General features: G+C 54.0%; 1 protein-coding gene across 6 annotated transcripts in view; it reads left to right on the forward strand.

Moving 5' to 3' along the window:
* LOC147092832 (EH domain-binding protein 1-like) overlaps window positions 1-20,763 on the forward strand; it is a 118,258-nt gene that overhangs the window by 67,396 nt on the left and 30,099 nt on the right. For 4 of the 6 annotated variants that reach the window (XM_085976082.1, XM_085976085.1, XM_085976084.1 and 1 more), the window contains 6 exons: window positions 2,105-2,194; window positions 2,856-3,282; window positions 5,305-5,821; window positions 6,700-6,869; window positions 7,926-7,974; window positions 8,538-10,589. In XM_085976082.1, the coding sequence (XP_085832208.1) occupies window positions 2,105-2,194; window positions 2,856-3,282; window positions 5,305-5,821; window positions 6,700-6,869; window positions 7,926-7,974; window positions 8,538-10,589 (3,305 nt within the window). The remainder of the gene's footprint in view (window positions 1-2,104; window positions 2,195-2,855; window positions 3,283-5,304; window positions 5,822-6,699; window positions 6,870-7,925; window positions 7,975-8,537; window positions 10,590-20,763) is intronic. The other 2 variants (XM_085976083.1, XM_085976087.1) reach the window with 2 other exon arrangements.

Consider the following 20,763-nt stretch of genomic DNA (forward strand, 5'->3'; position numbering starts at 1 on the left):
TCGTGAAGGCTGCACGGTTGGATCCTGCATGATCATTGGGCGTGTGCTGTCGGCGTGTTTTCCGATTGGTCAGCCCCACTCTGATGCCCCCGTCGCAGAGAGTTCTCAGTGTCGGGGGGTTGAGGGGGGGCGCGGGGGAGTGCTGACATCGCACGTGGGGTCATCAGGCTTGACACGTCGGTGGGGGTGGGCTACTGCAGAGTGAATGATTAACTTGCATTTCCAAATAAACATGTAAGGCCCTATATATTGGATTAGAACATAACATAAGAAATAGGAGCAGGAGTAGGCCCTTTGGCCCTTCGAGCCTGCTCCGCTATTCAATGAGATCACGGCTGATCTTCTGCCTCAACTCCATTCACCGGCCCTATCGCCATATCCCTTGATGCCCTTACTAGTCAGAAATCTATCAACTTCTGTTTTGAATATACCCAATGACTGAGCCTCCACAGCCCTCTGGGGTAGAGAATTCCAAAGATTCCCCACCCTCTGTGTGAAGAAATTTCTTCTCATCTCAGTCCTGAATGGCCTACCCTTCATCCTGAGGCTGTGGCCTCTGGTTCTAGGCTCTCCAGCCAAGGGAAACATTGTTGAAGGGTAGGCTGTTATAGTTAACAAAATTTAATTCAGAAATCAACATTTCATTGAACTGTGGGAGGCGGTGGGGTCAGGGGTACTGATGTATTCTTCTCTTCCCTCTCATCCTCTTTCCCTCGCATCCTCTTTCCCTCTCATCCTCGCTCTTTCACGCTCTTTCTTTCTCCAAGGTTGAGAGAGGAAAAAAACAAGAGACATCAATGGAGGCACGGGTATCCCAGCATGCACGTCAGCAGTGAAAACCCCCTATTAAAGCTCAAAGGTCTCCGGAGAGCTTTCACCAGTGGCGTGGGATTGGGGCTCGTCCCTCCTCCATTCCGTTTCATGGCCATTTCAATCATACATTCGCTCTCATTGTAAGAGTTTGGATCACAGACAGATTACCCAGTGGGTCTTGGGAGTTGTAAGGCTTTTTATTAGAGAGCTACAGTTTAAGCACAATCAGATATTACTACATGCGATTGAGATAGATACAGTCGACATACAGCCCGTGACAGATGAGGGCGGTCTACGGCCCTGGAAGGGAACAAAACGACCAGGCGGATGGTGAGGCGGTACGGTGGTCCCGGATTGGGTGGATTCCTGCAGTCTGCTGCACCGGTCACTTCCGTTGGGTCGTCCCTCGAGCTGTTGGAGGTGTTAGGCCGTCAGCCAGCATCGACCCACCTCAGAGGCTAAACTTGACCCAAGGTGTTAGGCCGTAGCCACCTCGGGGAAGCCTTCGCCCCCTAACTGCCTGTTTTCTTCCCTTGGTCGCCCGTTTTTAGACCTTATTTCGATGGGCTGGTGGATACCTGGTGTCAATCATTTTTACCCATCCCATTGTCCAATTACAAGGGAAAGGCTACCTATGACAGTCCCCTCCTACCTTGCTGATGTCAGCTATTTCCCTATCTCTGTTCTAAATGTCTTGTTGCCCTCTCGTAGACATCTTGCTTATCCTACGGCTCCTTGCTGCATCCCTTATCAGGCCTAGCTAGGCCCACTCGGAGGCCCGATTTTGTGTTCTGACCTCATAATTCAGCTCTCTGTACAGCTATTTTCTGACATAACCTTTCTGTGTCATCAACTTAGGCAAACTGCTGATCTAGGGAACCCGTAACAGACTATTATTTCTTTCAATCCACGATTTCTTACACATCCACTTCTCTTTCAACCCTCTCCTCTCTCGTCCTCTTCTCTCTATCTCTCTCTGCCCCCTCTTTTACCTGCACTACCCTTTCTCGCTCCAGAGCCTGCCCCACCCCTGCCTGTGGGATTTGCAAGGCTGGAGAGGGCGAGAGAGAAAAGGAAAACAAGAGACATCAGTGGGGGCATCCCAGCATGCACGGCAGTCGGGAAAGCCCCCTATCAAAACTCAAAGGCCCCGAGGAGCAATGAGTCCTGGGAAGTGCCGGATCACGCGGGGGTGCGAGTTTCCCGATTTTAGGAGGTTGAATTCGGAATGGGAGCAGCTTTCCTCTCTGCGTGGTCCCCTGCAGTAATTTTGTCACCCTTGTATTTCCAGATGTCAACGAGCCTCTCGGCACGCTGGAGGAGGAAGAGGAGGATCACGGGGCGGCAGGAGTGAGTCAGGACGTGATGGGGGTACAGGCAGGTGAGCTTTCTCAGCACGCTCGCACTTTTTAAAGATTCCAGGAGGCCTTCTCAAGGTTTTAGATGTTTCCCCCCCGCCACTACAGGTTTGCCTCTGCTGAAGGCCCACATTCCTTAACCAACACAAATGGGCTAATCTTTCTGCCTCGGCTATTCGACCACAGGAGCATCACAGCCAAGCTGAATCCTACCCAACGTCCACACACAGGCCCTTTTCAATGAGTCAAAGGACAATGATCGGGGAGGTCTCTGGGAGTGTTTGATGGGACAGTGTAGAGGGAGCTTTACTCTGTATCTAACCCGTGTTGTACCTGCCCTGGGAGTATTTGATGGGACAGTGTAGAGGGAGCTTTACTCTGTATCTAACCCGTGCTGTACCTGCCCTGGGAGTGTTTGATGGGACAGTGTAGAGGGAGCTTTACTCTGTATCTAACCCGTGCTGTACCTGCCCTGGGAGTGTTTGATGGGACAGTGTAGAGGGAGCTTTACTCTGTATCTAACCCGTGCTGTACCTGCCCTGGGAGTGCTTGATGGGACAGTGTAGCGGGAGCTTTACTCTGTATCTAACCCGTGCTGTACCTGCCCCTGGGAGTGTTTGATGGGTCAGTGTAGAGGGAGCCTTACTCAATATCTAACCCTGTTAAATTCTCTTTGACACACAGTTCCTGTCCCAGGTAGTTGGAAGGACGCCACGGGGAGCTGTGAGTCAAAGGTGACCCAGGCCAGTTCCCGGCCATTCATTCCAGTCCGTAAGTCACAAGTCCCGCACAGAAACCCCTTTAACGAAGATCGGGCCCTGCCAGTTACACCGGAGGGGAGCCATGGCATCAAGGACGTGATGAGCCCGCAGCAGCCGCTGAAGAGTGCCGGGGAAACCCCGGCCATCCTGCTCGAAGGCCAAGGCGCTGAAGCCAAGCCAACCTCGGGGGGGAGGAGGCCGGGCCCAGACCGCCAGTGGCCGACCCACCCCTTTGAAGACGAGGAACCAACAGTCTCGGCTCAGCTCGCCGGCCAGAGGCTCGGCAGGCCAGAGGAGCTGGGGCACAAACCCGCTGCGGAGCAACCGACCACGGGAAGGATGGAGGAGTGGTAAGTGAGAGGAATTCCGCTTTGACTACCAACTATCCCAATCTATCCAATATAAAAACAGAGAATGCTGGAAACGCTCAGCGGGCCGGGCAGCATCCGTGGGGAGAGAAACAGGGTTAACGTTTCAGGTCTGGGACTCTTCATCAGAACTGGAAAAAGTTGGAGGTGTAACAGGTTCTTAAGCAGGTGCAGAGGCGGGCGGGGGGGGTGGGGGAGGAAAGAACAAAAGGGAAGGTCTGTGATAGGCTGGAAGGCAGGAGAGATTAAATGACAAGGGATGATGGTGTGAGGCTAAAGGAGATGGTAATGGGACAAGTTAAGAAACAAAAGATGGGTCTAGAGGAGGTGTAAATGGCAACGGCAGAATCGTCAACAGCTGCCATCTGGAAAAATAGATCAGAGGTTATGGTCTGAAATTGTTGAACTCAATGCTGAGTCCAGAAGGCTGTAAAGTGCCTAATGGAAAGATAAGGTGCTGTTCCTTGAACATCATTGGAACAGTGTAGGAGGCCGAGGTGGGAGTGGGGCCGGAGAATTAGTGACAGGCGATCTGACTGACCTCTCCCACTCTGACCTCTCTTGTCCTCGGCCTCTTACACTGTTCCAACGAAGCTCAACGTAAGCTCGAGGAACAGCACCTCATCTTTCTGGACTCAACATTCAGTTCAACAATTTCAGATCATAACCTCTGCCCCCATTTTTTCGGACGGCAGCTGTTGATGATTCTGCTGTTTCCATTTACACCTCCTCTAGACCCATCCTGTGTTTCTTTACTTGTTCCATTACCATCGGCTTTTGCCTCGCTCCATCATCCCTTTTGTCATTTAATCTCTCCTGCCTTCCAGCCTATCACAGACCTTCCCTTTTGTTCTTTCCTCCCCTCCCGCGTTTCCCTGCCCCTGCACTTGCTTAAAAACCTGTCCCATCTCCAGCTTTTTCCAGTTCTGACGAAGGGTCATTGACCTGAAACGTTAACTCTGTTTCTCTCTCCACAGATGCTGCCTGACCTGCTGAGTGTTTCCGGCATTCTCTGATTTTATTTCAGATTTCCAGCATCCGCAGTTTTTTGTTTTTGAACCAAATCTATCTGATGGGCCTCAAAATTCTCCCAGAGCCTTCCACCCCTCTCGTTCTCCCAGTGCTGCTAATCCCACCATCGCTTCAACACTAGGGTACGGTAGCATAGTAGTTACGTTACTGGACTCGTACTCCAGAGGCCTGGACTAGTAATCTAAAGGGCAGTTTGAGAATTTGAAGTGAGCACTCTTGCCTCTGAGTCAGAAGGTTGTGGGTTCGAGTCCCACTCCAGAGACTTCACAAAAATCTAGGCCGACATGCCCAGTGCCAGTACTGAGGGAGCGCCGCACTGTCGGAGGGGCAGTACTGAGGGAGCGCCGCACTGTCGGAGGGGCAGTACTGAGGGAGCTCCGCACTGTCGGAGGGGCAGTACTGAGGGAGCGCCGCACTGTCGGAGGGGCAGTACTGAGGGAGCGCCGCACTGTCGGAGGGGCAGTACTGAGGGAGCGCCGCGCTGTCTGAGGGGCAGTACTGAGGGAGCGCCGCACTGTCGGAGGGGCAGTACTGAGGGAGTGCTGCACTGTCGGAGGGGCAGTGCTGAGGGAGCGCCGCACTGTCGGAGGGGCAGTACTGAGGGAGCGCCGCACTGTCGGAGGGGCCGACTTTCGGATGAGACGTTAAACCGAGGCCCGGTCTGCCCTCTCGGATGGATGTAAAAGACCCCACAGCCACTATTGGAAGAAGAGCAGGGGGAGTTCTCCCCGGTTCCCTCAACCAACATCACTAAAACAGATGAGATAATCATTATCACATTGCTGTTTGTGGGAGCTTGCTGTGCGTAAATAACCGTGTTTCCTAAATTACAACAGTGACCACACTTTAAAAAAAAAAAAAAGTACTTCATTGGCTGTAAAGCGCTTTGGGACGTCCTGAGGTCGTGAAAGGCGCTATAGAAATGCAAGCCTTTCTTTTTCCATTCATTGTATGTTACCCTCTTACTTTCAGGTCCACCAAGGCCAGCGAGGTGAGGGGAGACAAGCCACTGCCCGCTCCACGGGTAAAGAAGAGGCAACACAGTTTGACCACACCAACTGGCTCCACGGGATTCCCTGGTGGAGCATCTCCGGACACTACAGTACCTTCAAACTCAACGGGCTTGATGGACACGTCGAAACCCTCCACATCGCTGCCCAGTGGCATCGCCCAGGGCTCGGCGCTCAACCATATCGTGGCAGTGCCGACCCCAGCAGCCGACGCCAAGAATGCCCAGGAGAGTACGGCCATCAGCAGAGTGCCTGCCCCAGGTGCCTCGGCGACCACGCCTGGCACCCAGCTGGCGACGCCCTCGAGGGACCCGGCAGCAACTCAAGCGGCAGCCAATCAAAAGGAGCCGGAGGTCAGGGCCAAGCGGAAAGCCCCGCCCCCTCCGATATCCCTCAACGCCGGCACCTCATCTGCTGTTCCGGCCGACTCCAGCACGGAGGGCTCCAGCCCGGAGAAGAAACCAGCAGACCCCTCGATCGTAAGTGCTCCCCTCTTTCGGGGGATTGACAGGGTAGATGCCGAGAGGCTGTTTTTCCCCCCTGGCTGGAGTGTCTGGAACCAGGGGCCACAGTCTCGGGATAAGGGGTCGGCCATTTAGGACTGAGATGAGGAGGAATTTCTTCACTCAGAGGGCGGTGAATCTTTGGAATTCTCTCCCCCAGAGGGCTGTGGAGGCTCAGTCGTTGAGTATATTCAAGACCGAGATCGATAGATTTTTGGACTCTCGGGGAATCAAGGGATATGGAGATCGGGCGGGAAAGTGGAGTTGAGGTCGATGATCAGCCATGATCTTATTGAATGGCGGAGCAGGCTCGAGGGGCCGAATGGCCGACTCCTGCTCCTATCTCTCTTATGTTTTTATTAAAGGATTCGATAGGGTAGATGGAGAGAAACTATTTCCTCTGGTGGGGGGAGTCCAGAACACGGGGGGGACGCAACCTTAAAATTAGAGCCAGGCCGTTCAGGGGTGATGTCAGGAAGCACTTCTTCACACAAAAGGTGGTGGAAATCTGGAACTCTCTCCCCCCGCAAAAAGACAGTGGATGTTGGGGGTCAATTGGAGCTTTCAAGACTGAGTGGGGTAGATGTTTTGTTGGGTAAGGTTATCAAGGGATATGGAGCAATGGTAGGAAAAATGGGATTGAGGTGCAGATCAATCAGGATCTGATAGAATGGCGGAGCAGGCCCGAGGGGCTGAATGGCCTCCTCCTGTTCCTAATGTTCCTAACCCTGAATCTAATTGGCGGGGTTTCACTGCCACTGGCGGGAGGGAGTTTCGGCCTCGACAAAAGGGCGCGGCGCTGAGTTTGAAAGCGAGCGTGTCTGACTGCGCTCTCTCTTTTGGTCTTCCAACAGCAGAGCCCCCTTCAGGGCCCGACCCTCGCCAACCCCAGCCGCTGCCTGCTGGACTGGTGCAAGGAGGTGACCGAGAGCTACACTCGGCTGAAGATCACCAATTTCACCACCTCCTGGCGCAACGGCCTGGCCTTCTGTGCCATCCTGCACCACTTCCACCCTGGACTCATGTAAGTACAGCAACCTGCATTTACACAGCGCCTTTAACGTAGTAAAGCGTCCCAAGGCGCTTCACAGGAGTGTAATCAGACGACAAAATTTGACACCGAGCCACATAAGGAGATATTAGGGACAGGTGACCAAACTCTTGGTCAAAGAGGAGGAGGTTTTAAGCAGGAGAGGCGGAGAGGTTTAGGGAGGGAATTCCAGAGCTTAGGCCCCAGGCAGCTGAAGGCACGGCCGCCAATGGTGGAGCGATTTAAAATCAGGGGGATGCGCAAGAGGTCAGAATTGGAGGAGCGCAGAGATCTCGGAGGGTTGTAGGGCTGGAGAAAGTCCACCGTGAGTTTCCCCAGCTCAGCTCCACAGAGGGGTACAGCAGCCCAGCTCCGCCGTGGGCCCGCCCGCCCGTCCCAGCTCCGCCGTGGGCCCGCCCGCCCGTCCCAGCTCCGCCGTGGGCCCGCCCGCCCGTCCCAGCTCCGCCGTGGGCCCGCCCGCCCGTCCCAGCTCTGCCATGGGCCCGTCCCAGCTCCGCCGTGGGTCCGCCCGCCCGCCCGTCCCAGCTCCGCCGTGGGCCCGCCCGCCCGTCCCAGCTCCGCCGTGGGCCCGCCCGCCCGTCCCAGCTCCGCCGTGGGCCCGCCCGCCCGTCCCAGCTCCGCCGTGGGCCCGCCCGCCCATCCCAGCTCCGCCGTGGGCCCGCCCACCCGTCCGTCCCAGCTCCGCCGTGGGCCCGCCCGTCCCAGCTACGCCGTGGGCCCGCCCGTCCCAGCTCCGCCGTGAGCCCACTTCACCTGAGGCCCATTCAGCCGATTGTGACTACGGCCTCCAAGGGACTGTTGGCAACTTTTTGCTCGCTTCTATTCAATCCCAACTCATTTACACAACTGTTCTGATCATCACGCAGGGTTCCTCAATTTACTCCTCCAATGCGTTTGACACTGTTTGATATGTTGCCGAACACTGCCCCCAATCGGAAGGTGGGGTGAGGGGGGGGGGCGGTTTGACGGGGCTTCCTTACTCTCGGCCTTATCCGTTTATTTCTCCCTCTTTCTCTTTCTCTCCCTCAGAGATTACTCCTCACTGGACCCTCACGACATCAAAACGAACAACAAGAAGGTGAGTGCAAGACGGGGCTTTGAACCCACGAGAGGGACAAGACGAGCGGGTCAAGTTGGAGGTTGGGTTGCCAACTCTGGCTGGGCGTAGTCCTGGAGGTTTTATCACATGATACATGATCTCTCGCATCCGCAACCACCGCCCCCCCCCCCCCCGCCCAACTCTCACACCATTGGTCGCCGAACCTGTCCGTCCTCGCGACTAACCCAACCCTCCCCCACTAGGCTAGTATTCCCTCGAGTTTAGAAGATTAAGGGGCGATCTAATCGAGGTGTTTGATTAAAGGATTTGATCGGGTCAATAGAGAGAAACTATTTCCTCTGGTGGGGGGAGTCCAGAACAAGGGGGGCGTCACCTTAAAATTAGAGCCAGGCCGTTCAGGGGTGATGTCAGAAAGCACTTCTTCACACACAGGGTGGTGGAAATCTGGAACACTCCCCCCCAAAAAGCTGCTGAGGCTGGGGGTCAATTGGAAATGTTGTTAACTGTTAATCCACTTGGCTTCCATGTGATGCCGTCTCCATTTGCTTTGACTGTTTTCCCATTTTCCTGCCCCTCTCCAGGCCTTTGATGGTTTTGCCGCCCTCGGCATCTCGCGGCTCTTAGAGCCGGCAGACATGGTCCTGCTGGCCATCCCCGACAAGCTCATCGTGATGACCTACCTGTGCCAGATCAGGGCCCACTTCACCGGCCAGGAGCTCAATGTGGTGCAGATCGAAGAGAACAGCAGCCACAGCACCTATAAGGTAGGCAACTTTGACTCGGACACCCATAGCTCTTTGGACCCCATCCAGTTTTACTCGGAGAGAATGGAGGCCCACCAGGCCAGCTCTGTGCCGCGGAGACCCAGCAGGCCCAGGAGGGAAGCCTTGAAGAGGAACAGCAAAGTCCTGTTGAGTGAAGAAGACAGCCCAGAGTCAAAAAGCTCTCCTCAGACCAATTCACACGCCAACTCCTCCACAGCGCCTGGGCACGATGCCAACAGTGACTCGCTCCCTCAGAAACAGTCCCAGGCACCAGTGTCTAGCACCAGGGCCTCTGCCAGCGCCCAATCAACTGAGGGCGATCTGGCCCCGGTGCCGAAGCATTTGGTTCACGATCAAAATGCTCGGGCGAATGTTGCACCGCCACAGGATCTTGGGAAGTCGGCCTCGGAGGACCATGGGAGGCCCAAGGATGTGCCCATTGCAAAGGCCCGCAAGAAGGCCCGGGGACTGGCCGCGAGGGAGGCTGATGGGAAATCCGTGAGGCCGCCCGCCTCAGAGGATCATGGGAAGCCCCGAGAACTAGCCATAACGGAGGCTGATGGGAAATCAGTGAGGCTGCCTGCCTCAGAGGATCATGGGAAGCCTCAGGAACTGTCCATTACGGAGGATGATGGGAAATCCGTGAGGCTGCTTGCCTCAGAAGATCATGGGAAGCCCCAGGAACTGTCCATTACGGAGGATGATGGGAAATCAATGAGGCTGCCGGCCTCAGAGGATCATGGGAAGCCTCAGGAACTGTCCATTGTGGAGGATGATGGGAAATCCGTGAGGCTGCCTGCCTCAGAGGATCATGGGAAGCCCCAGGAACTGTCCATTACGGAGGATGATGGGAAATCAGTGAGGCTGCCTGCCTCAGAGGATCATGGGCAGAGCAGTGAGCTTCCCACTGCAGCTGATCATGGGAAGCAGGTCGCCCCAGAGGATCATGGGAAGTCCGGGGAACTGTTCATTACGGAGGATGATGGGAAATCTGTGAGGCCACCTGCCTCAGAGGATCATGGGCAGAGCAGTGAGCTTCCCACTGCAGCTGATCATGGGAAGCAGGTCGCCCCAGAGGATCATGGGAAGTCCGGGGAGCTGTCCATTACAGAGGCTGATGGGGAATCTGTGGAGCCGCCTGCCTCAGAGAAGCATACACAGGCCAAGGGGATGCCGACTGCAGAGGTCCCTGGGAGGCCATTGGCTGAGTCCAGTCCAGGGGACCGTGGGAAGCCCATAGAGCTTTTCATCAGTGAAGGTCCCGTCCCATCAGCGCTACTCATCACAGAGGATCACGAGAGGCCTCCAGAGACGTCCACTCTCGAGGGGCCACCCGCCCAGCAGGACCATGGGGTGCCCGCGCATCCGTCGGCCGCAGAGGATGCTGGAAAGCCCGTGGAACCATCTCCCCCGAGCCAAGGGACACCTTCAGCTGCAAGGGATCATGAGGAACCTGAGGGGAGACCCAACCAAGAGCACCATGGGACGGTCAAGGGCCCAGAGTGCCCTCAAAGACGAGAGAGAGCTCTGGAAAGGGAAAAGAGTGCCGATGTTCTACCACAGGATAGTTCTGATGTTCCCCATGGGTCCCCAGATCAGTCGTCATCCAAGGATGGGCCACCGGCCCCTGCCGCCAACACCAGCGGCGAAAATGCAGCGGGCTTGGTCGGCGGGACCAGCAGACCGGAGAGGCTTCAGCGCTCGCAGTCGTCGGACAGCCGCTCCCCAGGCAGGTCGAGCAAGTCGGGGTTCTCACACCTCAGGGACGCGGACCTCGTCAAGAAGAAGCGGTCTCGGAGGCGCAGCGACTCGGTGGAGGAGGTTGACGGGAGCCAGAGCCGGGCCGAGGGGGCTGGCACAAGAACAGAGGTAAAAGAAACCAGCATAGAGATTGAGGCATGTGCATTGGGAGGGAGGGGTGGGAGGGAGGGGGGGGGCGGGGGGTGGGGCGGCGGTTAGTTGTGGCGAGCTAGCCAGGAGGTGTGTATAAACGGAGGCATTCAGCCATGGGAAGCTTCCTATTGTCCAGGGCTATGAAGACCTTAGTTATTAAGGTGAAGTAGACACACTGAGCCCACCTCCTGCCCTGAATCTTCCTCTACCCTGCCCCCTGTCAAACTTTGGTGTTGCGAAATGGGGCAGCCCAGAGACCCCAGACAGGAAATATCTGTCTCACCTGGGTCTGTCTGGAGGACTGACTGCTCCATCACCGGTACCGCCCATCAGAAATGATACTGAGACATACACGAGCTGTACAGTCCCAGATGGGAGTGAATTGTTCCCTTTTACCCGCTGTGTACTGTACATGTACAGTAGCTGACACTGAGACACACACGGACCGTACAGTACCAGAAGGGAGTGAATCGTTCCCTTTTACCCGCTGTGTACTGTACATGTACAGGAGCTGACACTGAGACACACACGGGCCGTACAGTACCAGATGGGAGTGAATCGTTCCCTTTTACCCGCTGTGTATTGTACATGTACGGGAGCTGACACTGAGACACACACGGGCCATACAGTACCAGAAGGGAGTGAATCGTTCCCTTTTACCCACTGTGTACTGTACATGTACAGGAGCTGACACTGAGACACACACGGGCCGTACAGTACCAGACGGGAGTGAATTGTTCCCTTTTACCCGGTGTACTGTACATGTACAGGAGCTGACACTGAGACACACGGTAGCATAGTGGTAATGTTACTGGACTAGTAATCCATAACATGAGTTCAAATCCCAGCAGCTGGGAAATTTAAATTCAAAATAATTAAATAAATCTGGAATTAAAAAGCTAGCATCAGTAATGGTGACCATGAAACTATAATTTTTTTTGTAAAATCTGGTTCACTAATGTCGTTTAGGGAAGGAAATCTGCAGTCCTTACCCGGTCTGGCCGACACAGCAATGTGGTTGACTCTTAACTGCCCTCTGAAATGGCCTAGCAATCCAGTTGTAACAAACCGCTACGAGAAACAAAAATAAGAAAACTGGACGGACAACCTGGCAGAACTGGCCGAGTCTTGAAGGACATAGCTTCCAGACTGGGCCTGGGACAGGTGGCGAGAGAACCAACACGAGGGAAAAACCTACTTGACCTTGTTCTACCTGTCGCAGGTGCACCTGTCCATGGTAGTAGTGACCACGGCACAGTCGTTGTGGAGACGAAGTCCCGTGTTCGCACTGAGGACACCCTCCCTCCACCGTGTTGTGTGGCACTACCACCGTGCTAAATGGGATAGATTCAGAACAGATCTAGCAGCTTCAAAGCTGACCATCCATGAGGCGCTGTGGGCCATCAGCAGCAGCAGAATTGTATTCGAGCCTGTAACCTCATGGCCCGGCATGTCCCTCACTCTACCATTACCATTAAGCCAGGGGACCAACCCTGGTTGGTTCAATAAGGAGTGCAGAAGAGCATGCCAGGAGCAGCACCAGGCATACCTAAAAATGAGGTGCCAACCTGGTGAAGCTACAACACAGGACTACATGCATGCTAAACAGCGGGAGCAGCATGCTATAGACAGAGCTAAACGATCCCACAATCAACGGATCAGATCAAAGCTCTGCTGTCCTGCCACATCCAGTTGTGAATGGTGGTGGACCATTAAACAAGGAGACTCCGTGAATATCCCCATCCTCAATGATGGCAGAGCCCAGGACGTAAGTGCCAAAGGCCAGGCTAAAGCATTCGCAACCATCTTCAGCCGGAAGTGCCACCTCGGCCTCCTCCTGAGGTCCCACCATCACAGAAACCAGACTTCAGCCATTTCGATTCACTCCACGTGATATCAAGAAACGGCTGAGCGCACTGGATACAGCAAAGGCTGTGGGCCCCGACAACATCCTGGCTGTCGTGCTGAAGACTTGTGCCCCAGAACTAGCCACGCCTCTAGCCAAGCTGTTTCAGTACAGCTACAACACTGGCATCTACCCAATAATGTGGACAGGTATGTCATGTCCACAAAAAGCAGGATAAATCCAATCCAGCCAATTACCATCCCATCAGTCTACTCTCAATTATCAGCAAAGTGATGGAAGGTGTCATCAACAGTGCTATCAAGCAACACTTACTCACCAATAACCTGCTCACCGATGCTCAGTTTAGGTTCTGCCAGGACCACTCGGCTCCCGACCTCATTACAGCCTTGGTCCAAACATGGACAAAGGAGCTGAATTCCAGAGGTGAGGTGAGAGTGACTGCCCTTGACATCAAGGCAGCATTTGACCGAGTGTGGCATCAAGGAGCCCCAGTAAAATTGAAGTCAATGGGAATCAGGGTGTAAACCCTCAACTGGCTGGGGTCATACCTAGCACAAAGGAAGATGGTTGTGGTTGTTGGAAGCCAATCATCTCAGCCCCAGGACATCGCTGCAGGAGTTCCTCAGGGCAGTGTCCTAGGCCCAACCATCTTCAGCTGCTTCATCAATGACCTATTATAGGGTCAGAAGTGCTGATGTTCACTGATGACTGCACAGTGTTCGGTTCCATTCATAACTCCTCAGATAATGAAGCAGTCTGTGCCCACATGCAACAAGATCTGGACAACATTCAGGCTTGGGCTGATAAGTGGCAAGTAACATTCGCGCCACAGAAGTGCCAGGCAATGACCATCTCCAACAAGAGAGTCCAACCACCGCCCCTTGACATTCAACAGCATTACCATTGTCGAATCCCACACTGTCAACATCCCGGGGGTCACCATTAACCAGAAACTTAACTGGAGCAGCCACATAAATACTGTGGCAACAAGAGCAGGTCAGAGGCTGGGTATTCTGCGGTGAGCGATTCACCTCCTGGCTCCCCAAAGCCTTTCCACCATCTACAAGGCACAAGTCAGGAGTGTGATGGAATACTCTCCACTTGCCTGGATGAGTGAAGCTCCAACAACACTCAAGAAGCTCAACACCATCCAGGACAAAGCAGCCCGCTTGATTGGCACCCCATCCACCACCTTAAACATTCACTCCCTCCACCACCGGCGCACCGTGGCTGCAGTGTGGACCATCTACAAGATGCACTGCAGCAACTCGCCAAGGCTTCTTCGGCAGCACCTCCCAAACCCGCGACCTCTTCCACCTAGAAGGACAAGGGCAGCAGGCGCACGGGAACACCACCACCTCCAAGTTTCCCTCCAAGTCACACACACCATCCTGACTTGGAAATATATCGGTCGATCCTTTATCGTCGCTGGGTCAAAATCCTGGAACTCCCTCCCGAACAGCACTGTGGGAGCACCTTCACCACACGGACTGCAGCGGTTCAAGAAGGCGGCTCACCACCACCTTCTCGAGGGCAATTAGGGATGGGCAATAAATGCTGGGCCTCGCCAGCGACGCCCACATCACGTGAATGAATAAATAAAAACAAACGGGCCATAGAGTACCAGTCGGAGTGAGTTGTTCAGGAGCTGACATTGAGACACACTTATGAGCAGTAGAGTCGATAATATCAGAAGTGATCTGACTGTAGCGGAGACTGACGTTAGCGTGTGGGGGAGTGTCCTTGGTTACACCCAATACTGTGTTCTGCTTTCATTTTCTAAATTGTCCACTGCCGAGTTATTTTCAGCACCACCGGCCTTGTGACAGGAAATCCGGCCCCCTTGAGAAAAACAAATTCACACCACTTGACTGTCTTGAGTGGCACTGACACACACGCCAAATACAGCTCTTGTTTCTGAATCTTCTATTGTGCAATTTAAAAGCTAGTGGTCCAGCACTCCCAGGGCAGGTACAGCACGGGTTAGATACAGAGTAAAGCTCCCTCTATACTGTCCCATCAAACACTCCCAGGGCAGGTACAGCACGGGTTAGATACAGAGTAAAGCTCCCTCTACACTGTCCCATCAAACACTCCCAGGGCAGGTACAGCACGGGTTAGATACAGAGTAAAGCTCCCTCTACACTGTCCCATCAAACACTCCCAGGGCAGGTACAGCATGGGGTTAGATACAGAGTAAAGCTCCCTCTACACTGTCCCATCAAACACTCCCAGGGCAGGTACAGCACGGGTTAGATACAGAGTAAAGCTCCCTCTACACTGTCCCATCAAACACTCCCAGGGCAGGTACAGCACGGGTTAGATACAGAGTAAAGCTCCCTCTACACTGTCCCATCAAACACTCCCAGGGCAGGTACAGCACGGGTTAGATACAGAGTAAAGCTCCCTCTACACTGTCCCATCAAACACTCCCAGGGCAGGTACAGCACAGGTTAGATACAGAGTAAAGCTCCCTCTACACTGTCCCATCAAACACTCCCAGGGCAGGTACAGCACGGGTTAGATACAGAGTAAAGCTCCCTCTACACTGTCCCATCAAACACTCCCAGGGCAGGTACAGCACGGGTTAGATACAGAGTAAAGCTACCTTGACACTGTCCCATCAACGTGACAGCCAATACGCGCACAGCAAGTGCCCACAAACAGCAATGTGATAGAAACATGCCCAGAAATTAGGGTCGGGGGCTTCCCGCGGGTGCAAGCCCCCGACCTGCACTTGCCTTGCGCGCTGGCCGTTGAGCTGTGGGCCCCCATGGAATTCCGATCCGGGGCCTGGTCCCGATGCCAACGCGCAGTGCTTCCGTATCCCAGGGGCTCAGTTAGTTCGATGCATCCCTTGGGATCACGTGGGCCATGGGGAGCCAATCGGAGCAGGGAATGCTTCATTCATAAGATTGACAGGAAGAGTTGTCAAAACTTATAAATACTATGGCCTCAAAACAGCACTAAATCTTCAAATAAATTTTTTTTAAATCACTTTTTAAATAAACTATAAATTACATGAAATAACTATTAAACAATAATTTAAATTTTTGAAAAAATAATTTTATTTTCTAACGGGGCTAAAAAATAAACTTACCTTGCTTTAAAGTATTTAAAAATAATAAACCTGTGGAAAAAATGTTTTAATTTTAATTAATTCGCCACTTACCTTGTAAAAAGCAGGCCTTGCACCTGCTTTTTATATGTGTAACTTCTGGAGACTTACCCTCCCAGGAAAACCCGCAAAAAAACCCGAAGTTCGATGAGCACGCGCTGCCTCTCCTGCGCACGCGTTCGAACTCTGAACCCCTTCTTTCAGGGGATTGGAAGTGCCGGTTTCCCACGCATGCACAGTGCATGCACGAAACCGGCACTTCCATTGGGCTTACGGGTGAGTACCCCGTGCGTACTCACCCGTGGAGACCCGAATTTCTGGGCCATAGAAAAAGAGGAGCAGGAGTGGGGCATTCGGCCCTTCGAGCCTGCTCCACCATTCAACACGATCATGGCTGATCCTCTATCTCAATACCATATTCTCGCTCTCTCCCCATACGCCTTGATGCCTTTTGTGTCAAGAAATCTATCGATCTCCTCCTTAAATATATTCAGTGACTTGGCCTCCACAGCCTTCTGTGATAGAGAATTCCACAGGTTCACCACCCTCTAAGTGAAGAAATTTCTCCTCATCTCAGTCCTAAATGGCCGACCCCTTATTCTGAGACTATGACCCCGGGTTCTAGACTCCCCAGCCCGGGGAAACATCCTCCCTGCATCTACCCTTTCAAGCCCTTAAGAGGGCGCTAAGTGGGTTGCAAGCCAACTGGCGCCCGGGCGCGGCACTGCCCCCGCCTCCCGCTAAATTCCGCAGGACGCTAGTGCTGGCGCTAGCCGTTAGCGCTGCGCTGCTACCGATGACGTCATCAGGGTGCACAGCGCCCCGCTGACACCCCGGCCGCGATATTTGGAAGCGCCCCCTGATTTACCGCCGGACGCTATGTCCGACTGGTTCAGGGGGGCCTACCTGCGGCCGGGGAGGCGCAAATTGAAGGAGAGGTGCGGGGCGGCCATTTTTGTTCTTGGCCGCCTGCCAGCACCTGCCTGCGCTCCCGTCCCCGGCCTCCTGAACCCCCTCCCGCCCCCCCCCCCCCCAAACCGCGGAGTGCCGGCTGCGTTCCAAGAGCCCGGCACTTCTCCTCGGTGCCGGGCTCTTTTGCCTGCATTCTTGATCCTCGGGGGCCCAGCTGGGCCCCAGATCGCGCTGAACAAGGCCCCTCCCCTTTAAGAAGGGGAGGAAGGCCTGCAATACCGCAGCGTGACGTGCCGCAGCGTGTAGCGCTGCGGCACGTTGCGCCACGATATTCAGTCGCAGCGCCCCAAGAGGGATGCGGGGCGCCTCCAGTAGTGCCGCGCTTCCCTTTGGGGCGCTACCACTCAATTTCCGGCGGGCGGCCGCGAATGCTTCCGGGGCGCTACTTTTAGCGCCCTGGCGAGGCTGGCGCCCCAAACGGGGCTATACTCAATTTCTCCCCCTATATATTTCAATGAGATCACCTCTCATTCTTCTAAACTCCAGAGAATATGGGCCTAGTCTACTCAATCTCTCCTCATAGGACAATCCCCCCATCCCAGGAACCAGTCTGGTGAACCTTCGCTGCACTCCCTCTATGGCAAGTATATCCTTCCTTAGGTAAGGAGACCAATACTCCAGGTGTGGTCTTACCAGGGCCCTATATAATTGCAGTAAGACATCTTTGCTCCAATCCTTACCCGGTCTGGGCCTATATGTGACTCCACTCCCACGCCAATATGCTTGACTCTTAACTGACCCTCTGAAGTGGCCAGTCAGTTGCATCAAACCACAGGGCTACTAGAGACAGCCAGTAATCACCCCCCTCGTCCCGAGAATGAATAAACATCGAATTCAAAGAATATGAAGACAGACACACCCTGGGGGTGAGTGACTGGGATTTTTTATTCGTTGATGGGATGAGGGTGTCGCTGGCAAGGCCCAGCATTTATTGCCCATCCCTAGTTGCCCCTTGAGAAGGTGGTGGTGAGCCGCCTTCTTGAACCGCTGCAGTCCGTGTGGTGAAGGTGCTCCCACAGTGCTGTTAGGGAGGGAGTCCCAGGATTTTGACTCAGCGACGATGAAGGAACGGCCGATATATTTCTAAGTCAGGATGGTGTGTGACTTGGAGGGGAACTTGGAGGTGGTGGTGTTCCCATGCGCCTGCTGCCCTTGTCCTTTCAGATGGAAGAGGTCGCGAGTTTGGGAGGTGCTGCCGAAGAAGCCTTGGCGAGTTGCGGCAGTGCATCTTGTAGATGGTACACGCTGCAGGCACGGTGCGCCGGTGGTGGAGGGAGTGAATGTTTAAGGTGGCGGATGGGGTGCCAATCAAGCGGGCTGCTTTGTCCTGGATGGTGTCGAGCTTCTTGAGTGTTGTTGGAGCTGCTCTCATCCAGGCAAGTGGAGAGTATTCCATCACACTCCTCACTTGTGCCTTGTGGATGGTGGAAAGGCTTTGGGGAGTCAGGAGGTGAGACACTCGCCGCAGAATACCCAGCCTCTGACCTGCTCTTGTTGCCACAGTATTTATGTGGCTGGTCCAGTTAAGTTTCTGGTTAATGGTGACCCCCAGGATGTTGATGGAGGGGGATTGGGCGATGGTAATGCCGTTGAATGTCAAGGAGATGTGGTTAGAATCTCGCTTGTTGGAGATAGTCATTGCCTGGCACTTCTGTGGCGCGATAGTTACCTGCCACTTATCAGCCCAAGCCTGAACGTCGTCCAGGACCTGTTGCATGTGGGCATGGACTGCTTCATTATCTGTGGAGTTGCGAATGGCGCTGAACACTTTGCAGTCATCAGCGAACATCCCCATTTCTGACCTTATGTTGGAGGGAAGGTCATTGATGAAGCAGCTGAAGATGGCTGGGCCTAGGACACTGCCCTGAGGAACTGCTGCAGCGATGTCCTGGGGCTGTGATGATTGACCTTCAACAACTACAACCATCTTCCTTGGGGGCCAGAAAGCCAGGCCTCGCAAGCCACACACTTCATAATCCGGAGGCTTCTATTGTAGAGTGTAGAGGGTGGAATAGTGAAAGGAAACTCAGGAGCAAGGGGTCAGGGTAAAGGGGGGCACCGGGTTGGGGTTGAGGAGCCAGGGTCAAGAGGGCACAGAGCCAGGGTTGAGGGGACCACAGGGCAAAGGTCAAGAGGCCACATTTTTGCAAAAGACAAGTTTCAGGGAGACGTCGATAAATATTTCTTCACATGGCGGGAGATCGCCAGCTGTCTCCCGGAAGGGTGGTGGAAGCCTGGACTCATGCAAGAGGGAGCTGAATGAGGAGGAGATCCCACGGGCCGAATGCTTTCATTATCCGAACCCATCTTGTTGTCGGCGTCAAGGGATAATCCTGTTAGTGGGGCACAGGCTGACGGTGAACAGCTCAGCACATGACGATCAGCCCAAATAATAGACAATCGAAATAACAACAGAAAACGCTGGAAAAACTCAGCATCTGTGGAGAGAGAAACAGAGTTAACGTTTCAGGTCGAAGACCCTTCGTCAGAACTGGGGGAAAAAAGCAGGAAAAGGGACAGATTTTAAAGCAAGTGGGGGCTGGGAAAAGGGGGAGGGGATGAAAGAACAAAGGGAAGGTCAGAGATTGGATAGAAAGCAGGAGAGATTGAGAGACATTGAGAGATATTCAAGGAACAGAGGATGGCTCGAGATGAAGTGTGAGTGGCCCTGGCGGAATGAAGGACAGCTGCCCTGTGGGAGGGAAGTAAAAAGCTCAGACGAAAGTGTGGATTAAAAAAAAAAGGGATAATATATATAGTGTGTGTGTGTGATAGGGGCCGAGGTTATGATCTGAAGTTGTTGAACTCGATATTGAGTCCGGAAGGCTGTAAAGTGCCTAATCGGAAGATGAGGTGCTGTTCCTCGAGCTTACGCTGAGCTTCCGTGGAACAGTGCAAGAGGCCGAGGTCGGAGAGGTCCGAGTGGGAATGGGGCGGTGATTTAAAGTGACAGGCCACCGGGAGCTCGGGGTCCCCCTTACGGACTGAACGGAGGTGTTCTGCAAAGCGGTCACCCAATCTGCGTTTGGTCTCCCCAATGTAGAGGAGACCGCATCGTGAGCAGCGAATACAGTATACTAGATTGCAAGAAGTACAAGTAAATCGCTGTTTCACCTGGAAGGAGTGTTTGGGGCCCTGGACAGTGGGAAGGGGGAGGTATAAGGGCATGTGTTGTATCCCCTGCGCTTGCACAGGAAGGTGCCGGGCGAAGGGCAAGGGGTGCTGGGGGTGGTAGAGGAGTGGACTAGGGTGTCGCGGAGGGAGCGGTCCTTACGGAATGCTGAAAGGGGAGGTGAGGGGGAGATGCGTTTGGTGGTGGGATCACGTTGGAGGTGGCGGAAATGGCGGAGGATGATCCGTTGAATGTGGAGGCTGGTGGGGTGAAAGGTGAGGACAAGGAGAACCCTATCGTGGTTCCGGGAGGGAGGGGCAGGGGTGAGGGCAGAAGTGCGGGAGATAGAACGGACACGGTCGAGGGCCGTGTCAACCACGGTAGAGGGGAATCCTCGGTTGAGGAAAAAGGAAGACATGTCGGAAGCACTGGTGTGGAAGGTGGCATCGTCGGAGCAGATACGGCGGAGACGGAGAAACTGGGAGAATGGAATAGAGTCCTTACAGGAGGCGGGGTGGGAGGAAGTGTAGTCCAGGTAGCTGTGGGAGTCAGTGGGCTTGTAGTGAATGTTGGTCAATAACCTATCCCCAGAGATGGAGACGGAGAAGTTGTTCAATGTGAGAACAAGTTCAGCCAGGCGGAGGAAGGTGGTGGTGGATGGGGACTGGTTGGGCCTCTGGACTCAACCTAGAGTTCAACAATTTCAGATCATAACCTCGGCCCCTATCACACACACACACACACACACATATATATATTTATATATTTCCCCCTTTTTTTTAATCCACACTTTCGTCTGAGCTTTTCTCTTCCCTCCCACAGGGCAGCTGTCCTTCATTCCGCCAGGGCCACTCACACTTCATCTCGAGCCATCCTCTGTTCCTTGAATATCTCTCAATGTCTCTCAATCTCTCCTGCTTTCTATCCAATCTCTGACCTTCCCTTTGTTCTTTCATCCCCTCCCCCTTTTCCCAGCCCCCACTTGCTTTAAAATCTGTCCCTTTTCCTGCTTTTTTTCCCCCAGTTCTGACGAAGGGTCTTCGACCTGAAACGTTAACTCTGTTTCTCTCTCCGCGGATGC

This window comes from Somniosus microcephalus, unplaced genomic scaffold (genome assembly GCF_052327205.1).
Source record: "Somniosus microcephalus isolate GS21.2 unplaced genomic scaffold, FLI_Smic_1.0 unresolved_chr2, whole genome shotgun sequence".
Taxonomy (NCBI): Eukaryota; Metazoa; Chordata; class Chondrichthyes; order Squaliformes; family Somniosidae; genus Somniosus; species Somniosus microcephalus.